General features: G+C 43.0%; 1 protein-coding gene and 1 long non-coding RNA gene across 2 annotated transcripts in view; both read right to left on the bottom strand.

Annotated features, from left to right (window-relative positions):
• Positions 1 to 16,953, bottom strand: part of LOC123963784 (autism susceptibility gene 2 protein homolog) — a 215,591-nt gene that overhangs the window by 70,857 nt on the left and 127,781 nt on the right. The window contains exon 4 of the mRNA XM_046040828.1: positions 11,075 to 11,176. Coding sequence (XP_045896784.1) covers positions 11,075 to 11,176 — 102 coding nt within the window. The remainder of the gene's footprint in view (positions 1 to 11,074; positions 11,177 to 16,953) is intronic.
• Positions 13,534 to 15,167, bottom strand: LOC123962783. Its single transcript, XR_006823064.1, has 3 exons — positions 14,785 to 15,167; positions 14,447 to 14,495; positions 13,534 to 13,657 (listed from the first exon to the last, which is right to left on the bottom strand). It is a non-coding gene; the product is annotated as an uncharacterized LOC123962783 (long non-coding RNA).

Genomic DNA, 16,953 nt, shown 5'->3' with positions numbered 1-16,953 from the left:
TCAAACCATGACGTCTTAGTGTATTACCAACAGTAACCTTGGAAACGGTGGTCCCAGCTCTTTTCAGGTCATTGACCAGCTCCTCCCGTGTAGTTCTGGGCTGATTTCTCACCTTTCTTAGGATCATTGAGACCCCACGAGGTGAGATCGTGCATGGAGCCCCAGTCCGAGGGAGACTGACAGTCATGTTTAGCTTCTTCCATTTTCTAATGATTGCTCCAACAGTGGACCTTTTTTCACCAAGCTGCTTGGCAATTTCCCCGTAGCCCTATCCAGCCTTGTGGAGGTGGAAAATTTTGTCTCTAGTGTCTTTGGACAGCTCTTTGGTCTTGGCCATGTTAGTAGTTGGATTCTTACTGATTGGATGGGGTGGACAGGTGTCTTTATGCAGCTAATGACCTCAAACAGGTGCATCTAATTTAGGATAATAAATGGAGTGGAGGTGGACATTTTGAAGGCAGACTAACAGGTCTTTGAGAGTCAGAATTCTAGCTGATAGACAGGTGTTCAAATACTTATTTGCAGCTGTATCATACAAATAAATAGTTAAAAAAATCATACATTGTGATTTCTGGATTTTGTTTTTTAGATTATGTCTCTCACAGTGGACATGCACCTACGATGACAATTTCAGACCCCTCCATGATTTCTAAGTGGGAGAACTTGCAAAATAGCAGGGTGTTCAAATACTTATTTTCCTCACTGTACATCTAAATTAAGTTTAAATGATGAATTCATCAGCAATTTTATGTTAAAAAAGTGCAATGTGTGCCCGCACAAAATTCTGGGTTATGGTCATTGTCATGGACAAGCACACTGCTGCGCAAAATCCACACAGAAGAATATGTTAGTGAAATGACAGCAACTGAGGCATTAACGCAAAATGTATTTACGAAAACAAAAACAGCCGAGCAAGAAAAAGCTTCCAAAAATATTCAATTTGTTTAAAAAGAAAGACGGCATAGCAGCAAGCATGAGTTGTGAGCAAGAGCCGGAAGGGACACCTGCTGCTAGCACCTGCTGTTAGCACCTGCAGCGCACCATTCAGACAGCAACTCAGAAGGGAGAACAATACAAGAACTAACCAAGATGTTGATTGTACAACTACATTGCGTACAGACATCTGGGGAAGTCTGTACCGTTTTACTGCATTTCTTAACAATTCCAGTCACTGTTTTCTGCCAAACAATCTTTTTCCTAAAATTTACTAAAACTTCTATCTTACCTGAGGAGGTCAGTGGGACAGACCCGTCTATCAGGACTTTTTACACTATAAAACGAGAATGCCTGTGCCTGTCAGCTGGAATTTAATAAATACCTTTGCACAGCAAAAAGCTCGGAGAGCGCGCCTATAATGCAAGTAGAACATATTTATTACTTATTTGACTAATAATCAATCTAGCCTGCACACTTGTGTTTTGTGTTTATAATGCCTATACTTGAAACATTTTGTCCATAATGTCAATGGCGCACTGTCACTGATCATCATAATTTTTATGTGAAGGTAAGTTTTTTTCTGTGCAGTGCATTTTGCTGTTGCTGGTCATTTTAAAGGTGCTTGCTTTCTTCTTCTGTAATCCGCGGATGACACTATGTTACTCTGATTGCGATGGGAAGGCCCGCATCATCACTGACCATCATAAAACTCTAACATTTGTAATTAAAGTGGATATGAACAGTTGAGAATGTTAAAGGAATACTATTTAGAGGGGTGTGTGTGTGTGTGAGTGCACAAATGTACTTCATGTCACCCCTGCACAAGTCAGTGTCCACCTGTGCCACCCTAGTTAAATATGTCTGGACATGCCACTGCACAGTGAGCCACGGATACTACAATGCAGAACAGTATAAAGTATTTTAGAGCACAAATATTGTAGAATATTTACACCTGGAATGCTGTAACCTGTATTAATGACAAGAAAACATACGGATAATCTGCTGTGTTTGGCCTGTAGACAAGACAGAGCAGACCAGGTTCATAAACCAGCAGGCCTTCGTATGTAATTCCCATTCAGCATTCTCAGCCCCTTGTGCCCTTCAAACAAACTCAACAAGACTCGACACAACACACAAAACCCAACCCTCCCACACAGCTTCTGTACCCCGCAGTTAAACTCCCTGTTACAAACATACACACACCAGGGATTCACATATATAAAACACACACATGAACACAAACATATGCTCCTTGGAGAGGTTTGCATCACCCATTGGATGGTCAAATGGCCGTAATATTGTAGGTTAAACAATTAGAAAATCTTCTCCAAGTCAGAGAGGGATGCAAGCAAAAATAAAAATAGAGAGAGAAACAGATATATATTTCCATCATTACTTTGTTTATAGTGGCTGTGATGAGCCAGGGGAGAGGGTAAGGATGATTTGTTGGCTCAGGAGAGGTAAGCGATATGTAGCAGTGAATGGCCAGTAATCATGTTTATGAGGGGGAGATGGTTCTGGACTCCCGGTGTGTCTGATTGTGTTTTCTCTGGCTCCCAGCTTGGGCCCGAGTACACCCCTACCAGGCCATTGTGATTGAAGTATGCACTCTAGCTCGGCTTCTCCTTGGGGGGTAAAAAGGTGCGTGTATTACCATTTGTGTGCCTTTGCGTATTTGTGTTTACGTGCATGTTGGCCAGTGTGTATTCATAAAGAGGAATGTCAGTCGATGAAGACCTCCCATCACAAAAGAAAGCACCACTTTCTCCTTCATGCAGCCAGCTCCCACATTGCTCTCATTGCTATGGCAACCGGCGCTCTCTCCTTGGGCTCTGCATGCATCCAATCAGAGTGAGACCTTTGTAGAGATTCCTCCGGGCTCCACTTATTCAACTTACCCCACCGGAACAGCCTCCATGCTGAAAAGGCTGGAACAAAGAGAGGAGAGACTCCCTCACCAAAACCTGGTATGACATCAAAAATTGGGGCTACAGGGTTGGGTTACAGGGAGTGCGGAAGTAATACATCGCCAAGAGCTGCAGGACGCACGGCAAAAGCAGGGTGGCAGCGCATGGCCACGGCCAATTTCAGTTGAAATTATGTGCAATAGGATTTGTTATTGGAAGCCTCAGAGCCTGAATACTTGGCAAGTATTGCGTGGCTCTGGCACTGGTTTAAGCTTGATAAGTCAAAATGGATTCCGGCTGAGCCTATTTATGTCATTCCTGAAAACATATGGATAGGATTCAGACGCTCAATACTTTCAACCTTCAACAATGACATTCAACACCACTTCTCCAGTCCATTAATCTTCCATGAGAATAGATTTATCATCCACAGCACTGAGGGATTGCATTCAGTCAGCATCGGCCTGAACAGTATTTACCACACCAACCTCGCTCTGTATCAATTTCAACAATTAAAGACCCTTTTTTTTGCTGGGTACATAGTAACATAACTACAGTAAAGGTCACAATGTTCCTCTGATTCCTCCTTTTTATTTTGTGTTCAAAGCCTCTAGGTGTGGTAAATAATTAGCAGAGATAAACTAGTGCCATGTATTCTCAACCCGAGGGCTGCTCAAAGGTCACTGCACACATTCACACTCTGCTTCTCTCATTCTAATTATATTTTTGGAGAGAAGATGCAGTCGGGTCTGAGTTAAACACTTGTGAACGTAGGCAGGGACGCAGGCGTGCCGCAAGCACTTGTAGAGACAAGCCAAACTACAGGCCCCTGACGGACATTCAGCTGTTGGGGTACTGGCAGGGCGATGGAGGCGCAGCATAATTTTGCCTGACTGCCATGTCACAAAGTGTCACAGTCTGTGCCTGACACCCCGACTGGAGGCAATGAGAGAGAAAATGGGGAAGAGAAATAAAAGAGAGGGAGACCAGAGAAAAGGAGGCTCGATTTGGAGTGCCAAAGGTGGTAATAAGCATGTCCAGCCACTTCCTGGGAGACATCCTATGTATCAGGGTGATTTAGAGTCAAAGGTGCAGGCAATTCAAGTGATCTTGTGTCTGGATCCCCTGGCAAGCTGACTTTGCAGTGACAGCAAAACCTGGCATAATGGTAAGCTCTTAAGGTGGACATGATCTCTTCACTAGCACACAGGACTTGAGGGATAGTTAGAAGGCCAGTGGTTTTATCCATACATGGGGAAGACTTCTGGTTTGTGTGTGGGTATGTAATCATCAGCTTTTCAGCGTGTTTCTCTGTATCAGGGACGCAAAGTCTATTTAACTACATCATCAGTAACGCAGGTCCATTTTAGCTAGGTTAAATGTCTACACTGTAGTCTCAACAAGAATGCAATTTGGCCGCGGGGCTCAAATGATGTTGTCATCGTCTGCACAATAGTAAGTAAGTGGAATTTGCAATAACAATACTATGCTGGCTAATGTTAGACTCTACGGAAATAATGTTAACACGTAATGTTACATCCAAATTGTGATGGCTAGCATTCGCTAAATCTTAACAACTCAACCTGAGCAGGCTAATTAACAGTCCCATGCTTGACTTACCGTCATATAAGCCAATTCACCCTTCACTAAGCTACGGCCCGAATACGCAAGCAACCGGCTCTAATTGAGCTCCGACACTTTCATGAGTCCTATGCAAAACTTAATTTTTTTCCTTTTTGTTGCTGCCCTTTTCCAAGATATGGTCAAACACTGTTCTTGGGGCACTTGCAGTAGTGACAATCGCTACCAGGAGAGGTTGAAAGAAGAAGTACGATTTATTCTCTTTCCAAAACCTAAAACAAATCCAGAATGTAGGCTGTGGATTACAAGTTTCTGATGTACTGTTATTTAGCTAACGCTAGCTAATAGGGCTGCAGCTAACGGTGATTTTAGTATTCATAGCTTCTATAGATTATTTCAACGATTCATCGATGCGTCGTTTAAGAAGTTCTTTTGCTTGGCGGTGGTGGCCGGCGCCCCCCCCCCCGGTAACGGGATCAGCTGTGCACGTTTAAAGATGATAGATATTTATTAGTACTTTCGGGAATTCATAGTGTGTCATACAGCAAACATCAGACCAACAACCGCAGCTGCTTTTCAAACACAAACATCACCCGAGTGCTATACAAGTTATACTAAAGGCTCGTGCAGAATACACGACTTTCGCCGTCGGCCAATGGCCGTGCAGTTCACACAACTTGCCCTAATATGACGGCAGTCTTGAAGTCGTTGTGGCGTTCACACTACTTGACTGATGACAGGGGGCACACACACTACAGGAGCTGACAACACCTATAGCACCCGACGCTGGTTTCCAAACCACTTTTATCAAGAAAACACACGTGAAATGTGAAACAGCGTAAACGCCATGTGCGACAGTAATAAATGTCCCTGCGAAACACTGTGCTGTATAGTTACATGGATTAAACGAAGCATTTTATGAATCGATTTTATCGATTTAATCGATGAGTTGTTTCAGCCCTACTAACTTACCGCTGAATGTAACGTTATATAGGCTGACCACGTTTCCTATTTAATAATTTTCATAGGGAATGGAGACCTACCCAGCTTTACAGGAACAGTGTCGATCCTTATTATCATTGTCTTCTGTCTCAATCATCAGGTGATGCGGTGGTTCATTTTTACTCTTTGATCGGTAGCTTCTATCTTAAATTTTTTCCTGTCAGTTTGAGTCAGTTTGACAGCCTGAATATAACCTTCAAATGTATAATGCAAACCCTTCTGTCTGCTTCTTTCTGAAATCACTTATTCGTGTTTCAAAAATTAGACAATATTTCTCCAGGGAGTGCAGTTATAGACAGTGCAGGGCCAAGTCCGACAGCCTGTCAACAGCAACCAAGGGGGCGTGGCTTAGCGAAAGGTCAATCAAGGTTGTCAAAATGCTACTGTAAGAGATTCTTAAAGCATGCGTGTGAAATTCAACCTCACAGAGACGTTTCCCTTCACTCCACATTCTTCTCAGTGACGTGTCAAGCACAGAAGCCAGGATCTGTTTTTTCTGACAACTCGTGGTTTTCATTTAATTCCATGTGACTCTATCCTCGCAGACCCAGGCATCCCACTCCCCAATTTTTTCCCCCCAAAACTCATCTGATCTACACGAATCACACAAATGACCTCTTTAGGATTCAGAATGCCAGTTTTAGCAGGTGACAGGTTTGCACCCCTGCTATATGACTGGTATTTTTGTGGGGTAACCAGTTGACTGCCAGATTACATTAATTTCTGTTATTTACATCTGGGAAACATGATAGGACACACAATACTATGTCTGTATGTCTTATTTAAATCACTGCTGAAAAGCCATTAAACAGTCAAAAACACTGTCAAGTAATCCTTGCACTGCATCTGCTGCTCATTTCACATTGTCACTATGCAAACACTAGCGCCTCAGCAAAGAGTATGATCCCATGATAATGAGCTAATTATAGGTACAACATTCCTACTTCCATATCTAAATGCTTGTCTCTAATAGGAAACATTTAAAATTATTGAGAGGCAGTGAGAGAAAGAGACGGATAATTGATGCAAGCAATTACAAGTTCTGTGTCGGAGCAAATTGGCCAGCGTATCTGGACATGTAGGGGGACTGCGACCTCATTTACATCAGAGTGTCAGGAAATAATTGGAGAATGTACTGAGGAGGTGGGATGAGCATAGTGTAATGCAGACCAACTCTGGTCACATTACATAAGCGGTTCACTTGGACAGTAAGATTCAGTTCAGACAAGAAGCTTATGGAAAAGACTGTGCTCAGAGGTCAAGGACAAAACATTATCTGCAGTCTTGGAATGCTCCAGCAAATTTAATCATAACAGTGATTTTTACAACAACAAATATACTTTATGACATTAATCCGTTTCCAAAAGCTGTAATTTGAGTATTTGAAATGGTTTCACCACATGCACACAGGATTTTGAATAGGCTGTTATGTTTTCATCGGAAAGCCAGTAATAACTGAGTTCAGTTTTACTAGCCATACGAGAGACTTTAGCTGTGTTTGGGCTGAAACCGCTTCAAAAGCACAGGAAGACGATGTGCTTGACTTTTAACAATATTACTTCCAGATGTTTCATTACAAAACAACTTTCAAAGACCTCACCGCAAGAAAACCTTCTCGTGTGAGAGGAGCCAGGGCACACGAGTATGGATTTCAGGGACCCACAATTTTCACATTTTCATTTCAGTCAGAAAAACCAGCATGCAAAACTGTCTGGAGTAACATCAATAAAGTGCTAGTATTAATAATAGTGTTACAACCCATGTTACACACAAATCATTACCTTTTGTTACAGCGAGGTATTCTACACCATCTACCATAAAGTTGTTGTCCAAAAGTATAGATATCTTTGCAGGCAGAATTTACTCATTAGAACAGCTAAAGCATGATACAGGAAGCTTTGGCTGATGATAAAAATGAAATATACGGGTGCATTCATTATCGCCTGCCTCTCATCACGTTGGCTAACACTGACTGGCGGGCTCTGACCCAGTACTCCAGTGCTTGCACCCGCCTCTCATCAAGAGCCTTGGGTGGAAAAAAAGGAGTAACATGCTGTTTACTCGCAATCCCAGGCCCGTAATTGCCAATTTATTTGATAGGCAGCCGGGTAATGATGGCATTTCACCCCTTGCCGCAGAGACTAAATGGGAGTGATTCATCCCAAGCTCCCTGCCCTCGCTGATCCAGCAGACTCCCTCTGCTCAGGACTGCTGCCTGCCTGAATGCCTGCCACCCAGACTGAAGGGGCGGGGTGTGGTGGGGGACGTGGGGGGTAGCTGCCATGTCGGCTTCAAACGAACCCAAAAGGGAGCACGGCGCTTCAGAGCAAATGCGGCTAAGCCTGCCAATTTAGCTGGGGTTTGGGGTTGAGGCAAACACAGCCGAGCTGATGTGCCATTTGTAGGCCTTAATGAGCTGGCAGGACGGAGTGAGGAGGGAAGGCGAGCGGGAGAGAGGAGGCTGCCAGGCCTGACCTCCTCTGGCCTCTATCTCCCTGCCAGCCAGTGCCAGGTTGGCAAACTCAGCTCCTCTGCTTCATCGGAGCATAGTTGCTCTGTGAGGGGAAGGGCAGTGCTACAGCAAATACCATTAGCGAACTGTTGGTCTAATGAACAGTTCGGGTCAAAGCTAGCTCCTGTCTCACACTGTTCCCTGGTACTAACGAGTGACTTAGATGCTTTCTCTTTGTTTTCGCACTGTGAGGGAGCATCTCTGTGCAGCTGAACCACATGAGAAGTCCAGTTGCATTGTGCAGTGTTACAATCAAAACCTTTCAGCAGAGCAAACACAGGGACTGCCATAGAAGAGAAAGTGCTACAGGCTTTTATAAATCACCTGGACATACAGTATTTCTACCTTCATCTGTAACAATGCTATTATACAGTAAATTAACTGCATTCTATAATCATAAACACATCACAAATCATCTCAGTGCTTGTTCTCTCCATTTTCGTTTTCCTCCTTTCAGTCTGGGGAACGCTGCTCTGCTACAAAAGCTACGACTTGCACCTCTCGTGATGTGTGAAGTGGGTTTTTACAGTCTGGCTGGAGGGGACTTGTTCAGAAACCTGTGGGGACTGGAGATGAAGCCTCGCACAGTGTGACCATCTAAAGTTACATGGGGGTCTAAAAGTCTGTCTTCATGGTGCCCAGCTTTCAGCGGCTCTTCTGAAGACATGTTCAGTCTCCTGTGGGGTGTCTTGACCACATGAGGCAGGGGGAACCAAGGATGATGTCCCTTCTGTCTTCCAGAGTGAACTGAGTGGCTGAAATGCCAGCTCAGGTGGAAGTGATTATAGAGAGGGTGATAAATGCTTCCTGAGAACAAGTCAGCAGTGGGCAAAGTGTTTTTGCTTGAGAAAACCTGACATTTTCAAAATTACGAATATAATTTGGAATTTGGTGTTTCAATAAAATTCTCAAAGTAAACACGTTGGCTGGAGCTGTACATCATTTGCATTTCAGGGGCTGATTTCATACACAATACTGAAACCGAGTTAGATGAATGAGAAGCGACAGTGCTATTGTCCTTGTAGGCATTTGGAAGCGAGTGGTGCACCATAACATGATGTAACTGTTCAAACATGTTTCATTAGTGTGTAATGGGTCAAAGTGCAAACCATCACAGTGATGTTATCCAAATGGAGGGAAGTGGTTGGCCAGTGAGGCCAAGTCAGTCAAAGGATGATTACATTTCAAACAGTGATTAAAGAAATGACATGGAGCAAAGGCCTTTAAAACACAATATAATCATTACATGCAGTATTTTTAATTTGTCTTGGTATACTGCTGCACAGTCACCACAGAGCAGTCTGAAAGAAATCAGCAAGTATCATTTCAATTTCTGTTGTCAACATCAAATTACTTATTTCATTTCATGCCCAGTCAAGCATCGTAAAGCTACATGCAGAATCAGTTTTGCTTCAGTTGTTCGGCCATGTCTTTCTCAAAGACTAGCTCGCCTCCCAACTGACAGCTTTAATTATGGCCAGATATCTGATCGCTTCGCTGTAGATTCTCCACACAAATCAAAGAGCAGGGATGGGTGTCTGGCAGCAAGGTCCCTCGAGCCTGCTCGCTTTACATCTTGAAATATGTCACAGGGCGCAGGGACACAGCCGCTCTTTCTTCTGTCAGTTAATGCTTGCCTTCAGCTCCTCCACAAGGAACGAGGACCTGGGTAAGTAGTGTCTTTTTTTGTATCCGTCATAAAGAACAGAACCTCCGGGAGAGAAAGAGTGCGTATGTGTGTGTGTGTGTGTGTGTGTGTGTGTATGCGTGTGTGTGTGAGAGAGTCTGTGTATATTGTGTGTGTGTGTGTGTGTGTGTGTGTATGCGTGTGTGTGTGAGAGAGTCTGTGTATATTGTGTGTGGGTGTGTGTGTGTGTGTGCGTGTCTGTGCATGTGTACGATGCAAATTGTGCTCTTAAACGAAAGTACTCCAAGAGTACTTGTGATCATTTAAGCTGTACCACAAAGAGCTCTGCTGAGGCTGAATTTTATTGGTATAACACCATATCAGTAACTTACCTTTTGTCTGTGTGACATACCGCAGGTGCAGGGCCACACACACATAATGACTCATAAATTAAGAACCTGGAGTAGAATTTATAACACTTGTGCTGAAAGAACATGCACTGATTTATAATACTGACTTCAGTCTCTAGCTTTATAGTGCAGAACAGCTCTGAAAGGTTTTTACTGTTACATGTAATGATCAAGTAGATAGTTTGGAGGGTGTGCAAGTGTCTTACTGTCCACTTGCAAAGGCAAGAGTTGTGGCAAAACTGCTATAAATAAACCTCTGTTTCCTTATATAAAATATACCTTGATAATTTTTAATCGATTGAACTGTAGAACTTTTACCACCGCTAATACTTCCTTTCCATATATCACTCGTGTCCATTAGTTACTTGAAGGTTACCATAATGAGTCAGTTCTATCAACCAGTCAGTTGTTCACTCAACATCTTTCAGTACTAATTTTGAAGGTAACCTGTGGAGTTTTTGACCTCTAGAAGCTCTATGGAGCAGTCCTTCTTTGAGTGGGTCCCCCTTTTTGTTTGTCTAGTGCACGCATATAAGGACGCATGTGCACGCAGGTAATGTAATTCCTTCCTACCAGTGGTTTCCCACAATTCCACTGATCAACAGGTGGCGGTGATGCACCAAGAAAGGCAAAGGCACGAAAGAAGGCTGCTGCTTGCAAGTCAACAAAGACATGAACGACGCAGGTTTCGACTTTTTTAAAAGAATCAGCTTTACAAATATTTTATGAGGCAGGAAATACATTCATCACATTTGTTAGAGCTCAAGGACACACAAAATGTGTTTTGGAGTGTAACTCTAAATGTGAATATAACGTTTGTTTGTTTACATCCTCCACAGGGCCTCTTTAAGTTCTGCTGATATACAACAGTCTTGCCAAACAATTGGGATTTTGAACTATTGTTTGGAGAAATAGATGTTGATGAATTATTGTGTCAACGTTCTTCTTCTGTTTTTTTGTTTGTTGCTATTTCTGAAATCCTGAACCCATGTGCCAGTAAACTAAATAAAAAAACTTCAGACGGCCCTGACAGAACATCAAACTACCACTGAAGTAGTAGGAGCTGTCAAGCAGTGAGCTGGTTTGTTAATGTACTCACATCGGTCAGTCGGTCTCTGGAGCTGCTCCTGATGGAGGGCTTGGACTCTCCGCTTACACTCTCGCTGTCACTGTCCTTACAGTTGTTCTGCCCTGGCTTCAGCTGCCAAACACAACACACAAGGAGACCATGGGTTAACAACATGAAGCAAAACTGTTAACACCGCAGTTTAGAGCTTTACATGGATAACGCTGGCTGGGGAAGGCATCCCACAGAAATTGGTTCATGAATATGTGAGAACTGGCAGGAGCTGCGGCGCTGTCTCCGTAAATCTGTCATGTTTCGGAGCCTATTCAGCGGCCATCACTCCGCTTGCCAATGACAGATGCCATCTGATCTCGCAGTATGAAACTCCTCTCAGCCCACGAAATAGAGAACAGGGACAAAGACCCCTCCAGAACCTTCAAATGGAGCGACTATCCTTTCCAAACAGACACCACATGCCGAGGCAGCAGGAGCTCAGCAAGTGTCATCCTCTAGACACTCTGTTCGAGATGCACCAAAATGACTAAAAAGAATAAAGAGCAGGACGTGCCAATCCGCAAGCATCTGAGGCCCTTCAAAATCGGGAGAACAATAAAAGACTCTTGGGAGTGCGGAGCTGAGTGGAAGGAGGTGGGGGTCTGTCCAAGTCTGCGATTGATGTCCTCTGAAGCTCCCATGCTGCTCCTTCCAGACCAGACAAACGCTGCAGGTTTCATTTCAAAGCATATAAAAATATGGCTTTATGGGACAGTGCCGTAAACGGCTGCTCTGCCACTTAATAGGAAAAGCAGAGCGTGGTGCTGCACACACAAAGGATTTGGACTAGAAGATGATGGCTCTCTCCTTTACACCTCCCTCTCCTGCTCTGGAGGGAAGGGACAGAGCTACAGTATATGCTTTTTTTTTTTTTTTTACTCCTCCTTCAATATTCTTTTTCAGGTATCGGCCATCATTTAGTGTGATGAAAGGGCACAAGGTGGGGGAATACCAAAAGAACCCTTGAGTTGAGGGGATAATTAAAATGAAAATGTTCCTTTTTCTGTAGCCATTAGTGGTGTGAAAGGAATCCTATTCCTTAGGGGGAATTGCATGATGGGTGGAAGGCGGGTGGATTGAGCAGAGTGCTGAACGTGATAAGAGAGTTTGAGCGCTGGGAATGCCTGATGGGCCTGTTTGACTCTGTGCACGTGTCTGAATCTGTGTGTGTACATGTGCGCAGGAGTGCACGTCTACGTGGTCAGGCGATACCGAAGCAAGGCTGGGGAGAGCACACAAGAACCAAATGTGGCACATGCACAGACACATGCACACTAAAGCCCTGCGCTGTGATAGCACTAATTACCTCCAACACATTTTATTCCCACAAAAACCAGGACATGTTTTCTCTCGTTTTATTGTAAATGCCAGACAATCTGAGGGGAGTTTAAATATTTTTAGAGTGAAAAGGGGAATAATATCTCATCCACCCTGGTCTGTGAACTGATCCTTGAAGAAGGGGCGAGGGACGATGTTTACACCCCAGTCTGCACCACCTTCATCAAAACATGTTGACCTATGATATTTATTAACCAGGCGGTGTCCCTGCTGACAACACTGGGCAGTGCAAGCCAGCATACTCATGCATTTATAAATGTGTACACACACACACACACACACACACACCCACACACACAAAACCTTAGTGAAAGCTGCTGCTGACTCCTGCATCACATATTCTCAGTCCAAAGTCAAACTCATATATGGTAAGCTTATAAGGAATATAATCAGGCAAGTGCAGGAGAGATATAGAGATTTGTCTTTTATTAATCAATGTGGTATCAAAATGACTTTGCAGTAGTGAAAGCACATAATTACACAGTCTGTATCCTAGCTTACCAATGGGAAAGTACTCCATGAAATCAGAAATCTCGCACAAATTTAACTGTGTGTAACGTCTGAAGAACATGTCTAATAAAGACATTCCAATAAAGAGCGGCTCATCTTTCAGGGCTATTACATAGCTCGGGACCTGATTACACAGCTATTTGAAAACGTATCCCTCAGCTTGTTCCCTTTAATTTCCCCCTGAGCTCGCTTAAATTACTTCAGAGAATTGTTTTTTTTTTCATCCTCTCTCCCCTTCTTGAGGTTCAGATGATGGATTCATTTCTTTTATGGTGTGATTAATGGACGTCTTAAGCATATGGAGGGAATGCTGGTGGTCAGTGCCATCAAAAAGTGAAGTTGAAATGTAATGACCTGCTCTCTGTTGATGAATGAGAATCCCGTGTGCGGGTGTGGGGGGAAGGCTATGTGACCTCTGCTTTAACAACTGATCTCATCACTTCCATCTGATTACTTCTGATGACTTGTTGCAGCGTGCAGGTCATTCTCTATATTTGTTTAGCCTTCAGTTTTAAATCTCCTGTAATGAACACCAGTGTGCTTCACTGTATTCAACAGAGATCTAAGGTGGAGAGAGACGATGTGTGTGTGCAGATGCCCCAGACTGGTATTGCTGTATAGCACAAAGACATTAATTAAGATGCAGGTTGAGGCATACGGATGCATTTATTTAATGACCGTACTGTATCTGCACAGCCTGGGTGAGAACTTGCCCTGCAGGAAGATAAACAGATGGTTTTAATATTCCAGAGGCTAATTTCACAACAATTAAAGACACAGCGAGACATTAGCATCTAATGAAACATTTAAACTACTAGTAAGTGCATCTGCCATTAATTTCCACACAGTGAGGTCTTGTTTTCCTGCAATCTGTTCTGTGTTAGGGGATAATGTTTATTTTTTTCCTTTTTCTCTCTTACCAGTCTGAATTTACCGAACTAGAGAATCAACAACTGTTTTCAATCAGCAGTCAGCGTGATGCTTTGGAAGAGAGCAGCCGAAACCTTAGCATGAAAGAGTTCAGCCCACAAGTATGAGAAATCATTTACCATTCCTCATAAATCATTCTAAAAGAAAAATAAAAACAAATGCTTGTACTTGAGTTACTAGCAATAATTCAAACTGTTACTGCCACAGTTTATTTGCATATAGTCCACCGGTGACAATGATTATAATGTTTCAGTAATGTCTGGGTACTGAGTTTCTCGTGATAACTCATAACTGAGTAAAAATAGTTCAAAAATTAATTTTAAGGTGTTATTGTCTGTGGAGACACAGCAGACACACACTTTGTTGAACATCTACTGTTTTCACTTGAGAGTAAGGTTGGGTGCTATCGAAAAGCCATCGTGTTAAAATCACGATGCCGGCTCAACATTGTGATGGATGATGGCATCATCTATTGGCTCTACCCTGCTTGATAGCTGCATGTGAAAGTGTTACCCTCTGTTACTGGTCAGTATTTAAAACATAACTGCAGTAGTATTATCACTAAACACGTACATATCCACCAGTTCCTTAGCGCAGTTTTTGGCAGTCCGGTCAGTTAGTCCTGTAAATATTGCAGTAAATATGAAATTCAGAAATATGCTTGGTCTAATAAGGACTAGATTCTGCATTCGTCGGTGGAGGGACAACAACAAGACAAACCATTTGACAGATTTTTCAATTTCATGACTTAGTAAATAAAAAACCCATCCTATTACTTTTAGTTGACTGAAATGTGCTTTAGTTGAGGACGAGCCTACTTAAGGGTGTGATTACAAAACAGACCAGTATTCTCTCAATGGTTTCGTATAGTTAATCAAAGCAACCATATTATTTGGAAAGAAATGACTTACCCTATCTAAATAGATTATAGAGAAGCAAGCTGTCAATGATTTCCTCTTCAAAGGTCTGCCATGGTATGGATTTCCATTTCCATCCAGAAGATTGCCATTTCTTGACTTACGTTGACCAAAGCTTGGATCTTCTCACAGATCCCACTGTATTTTCACTCACACACTCTGCAAACTCTTGAATTTGAATTAGTTCTAACATATGAGGAATAGCAGAAGGACATTGCTTTTCAGTGTTTCTATTGAAGGTTAAGACTGAAATAAACCAATGCCTTTATAGATAAGCTCACAGCAGCATTATTGGAGCTGCCACAGGAAATACCAAAGGTGCTGTTGAATGTCATGTATGCCTCAAAAATAGTTATCTTGACATGTCTGCAGAAGCACAATATGTCTGTTTTTACAATACAAAACTTTTATGAAAAAAAGTCAATATGGAATGTTTTCATTTCAGTATTGTTGCTAGTGGCAGCAGAGATGTAATAGCGTTATGTAGGAACTCAAATGTGATTCAGAGCATACAGAACGCTCTTCAGTATATTCCCAGATCAGAGTGCAGAAAAATTATAAAATCTCATTTAACACTGTTCCCCTGAAATGTAAGCTAAAACAGCTATTACAACATTGTCTTCAACATGTGGAGTCCATTATTTTTCTCTTTCTGAAAAGTGCTCACCGTTGCCATAGTGGAATTTTACAAGTGTATTGACCTATTCTCAAGGGCTACACTACAGACTCAGTGCAATCAAGCACAAAAGTAGGCCTGCTAACATTTCTAACCACAAAGGCCTTTTTAAACGGAGCCATACACAACCGGCCTGCCCCAGCAACTCCATCCCCAACCCCACCCCTCATCCCACAAAAAGAAAAAACAGAAAAAAGACATCGAGAGAACTGGGCTCAGTTTTCTGTACTGGCCTCAGTGGGATAGCCATCAGCTCCTGGTTTCCCTTAGTTACGCACAACAGCAGCTGCGGAGCTCGGCGGTAATAAAACCTGGAACAATTTAACGGCTTTTATTGTTCTTCTGCGGCTTTCAGAACAGCTAACCTGTCCTCTCAGGATCTGGCAGAGAGAATCCCGCTAGGGCAGCAATGAAAGAGGATCTCATTTACCTAAAAGCGCTTATAAATTTTTAATTTGCTTTAACAAGTAAATTAACAAGTCCCTCATTTGGGAAGTTTTATGGCTGCTTGCCACTGAGGGAGGGCCATGAAAGTTTTATAGATAATCCACTACCTAGGCTGTGTTGCTGATAATAAATAGTCTTTTTCCTGCGGCACTGTCAAATCCCCCTGGTTTTCACTGACTACACTTTGAATATCTCCTTTATGCTATCTTCACGGGTCTATATACCAGGGCTATTAAAGTGCTGGGGAGCTTCACGACTCAGCAGTTAAAATGAACAATTTGAAGAATTTCTGTCGACTTTATCCAGGCACTCTCGTGTAGCCTTAGGAAACGCCATTGCCAAACATTAGACCACATTAAGCATCGCTAATTATGTCCCTGCCAGTCTCTATATCACATCAGCCTCACAGTGAGCCCAAATCCACCTTGGGCTGGTTGACAACAGCAGTTGGAAACTGCTGGGCCTGTTTAACTTGCAGCCGGCTTTATCTGATGAGACTGTTCTGTACAAAGAGGAGCAGGGGGTTCATCAGTTCCTGTGAGAGGGCGACAATGGGTCCTACGTCATCATTCTGACAGTGGTTGTGTGGGCGAGCCCACTGGCGTGCCCTGGCTCCGACCCTGTGCTTGGCTCTGAGGCCCAGATGCTTTAACTGCCACAGACAGGAGCCCGCCTGGCCCTCTCGTCACCCATAACCCCCTTTGCCACCTTCGCTCACAGCCTGTCATTGAGCATCAGCGCTTGGCTTCCATTGCCCCAGATCTGTTTACTGTTAGCTCTGTGTGGAAAAGAAGGCACAGGCATACAGTGTGAAAATAACCCTTTATACCTCTTCTCTTTTCTCTCTGTTGTTGAAGCATGAATGTCATGAGAATGTCATGGTGTCTTTCATCACTGTGACTAAATGACATATTAAGACTTGGCATGTTTATTCTTAAGCCTACTGTTTGCTTGTGGTTAAGATGCCACTCACAGTCAGCCACTGCGGCAGCTTTTATTATTACCTATTGTATGTATGTAACGATGGAGAAGCTCCATTT

The sequence above is a fragment of the Micropterus dolomieu genome, linkage group LG23, assembly GCF_021292245.1.
Source record: "Micropterus dolomieu isolate WLL.071019.BEF.003 ecotype Adirondacks linkage group LG23, ASM2129224v1, whole genome shotgun sequence".
Taxonomy (NCBI): Eukaryota; Metazoa; Chordata; class Actinopteri; order Centrarchiformes; family Centrarchidae; genus Micropterus; species Micropterus dolomieu.
Note: the sequence above shows the minus strand (reverse complement) of the source record. Positions and strands in the feature narration are given on the sequence as shown.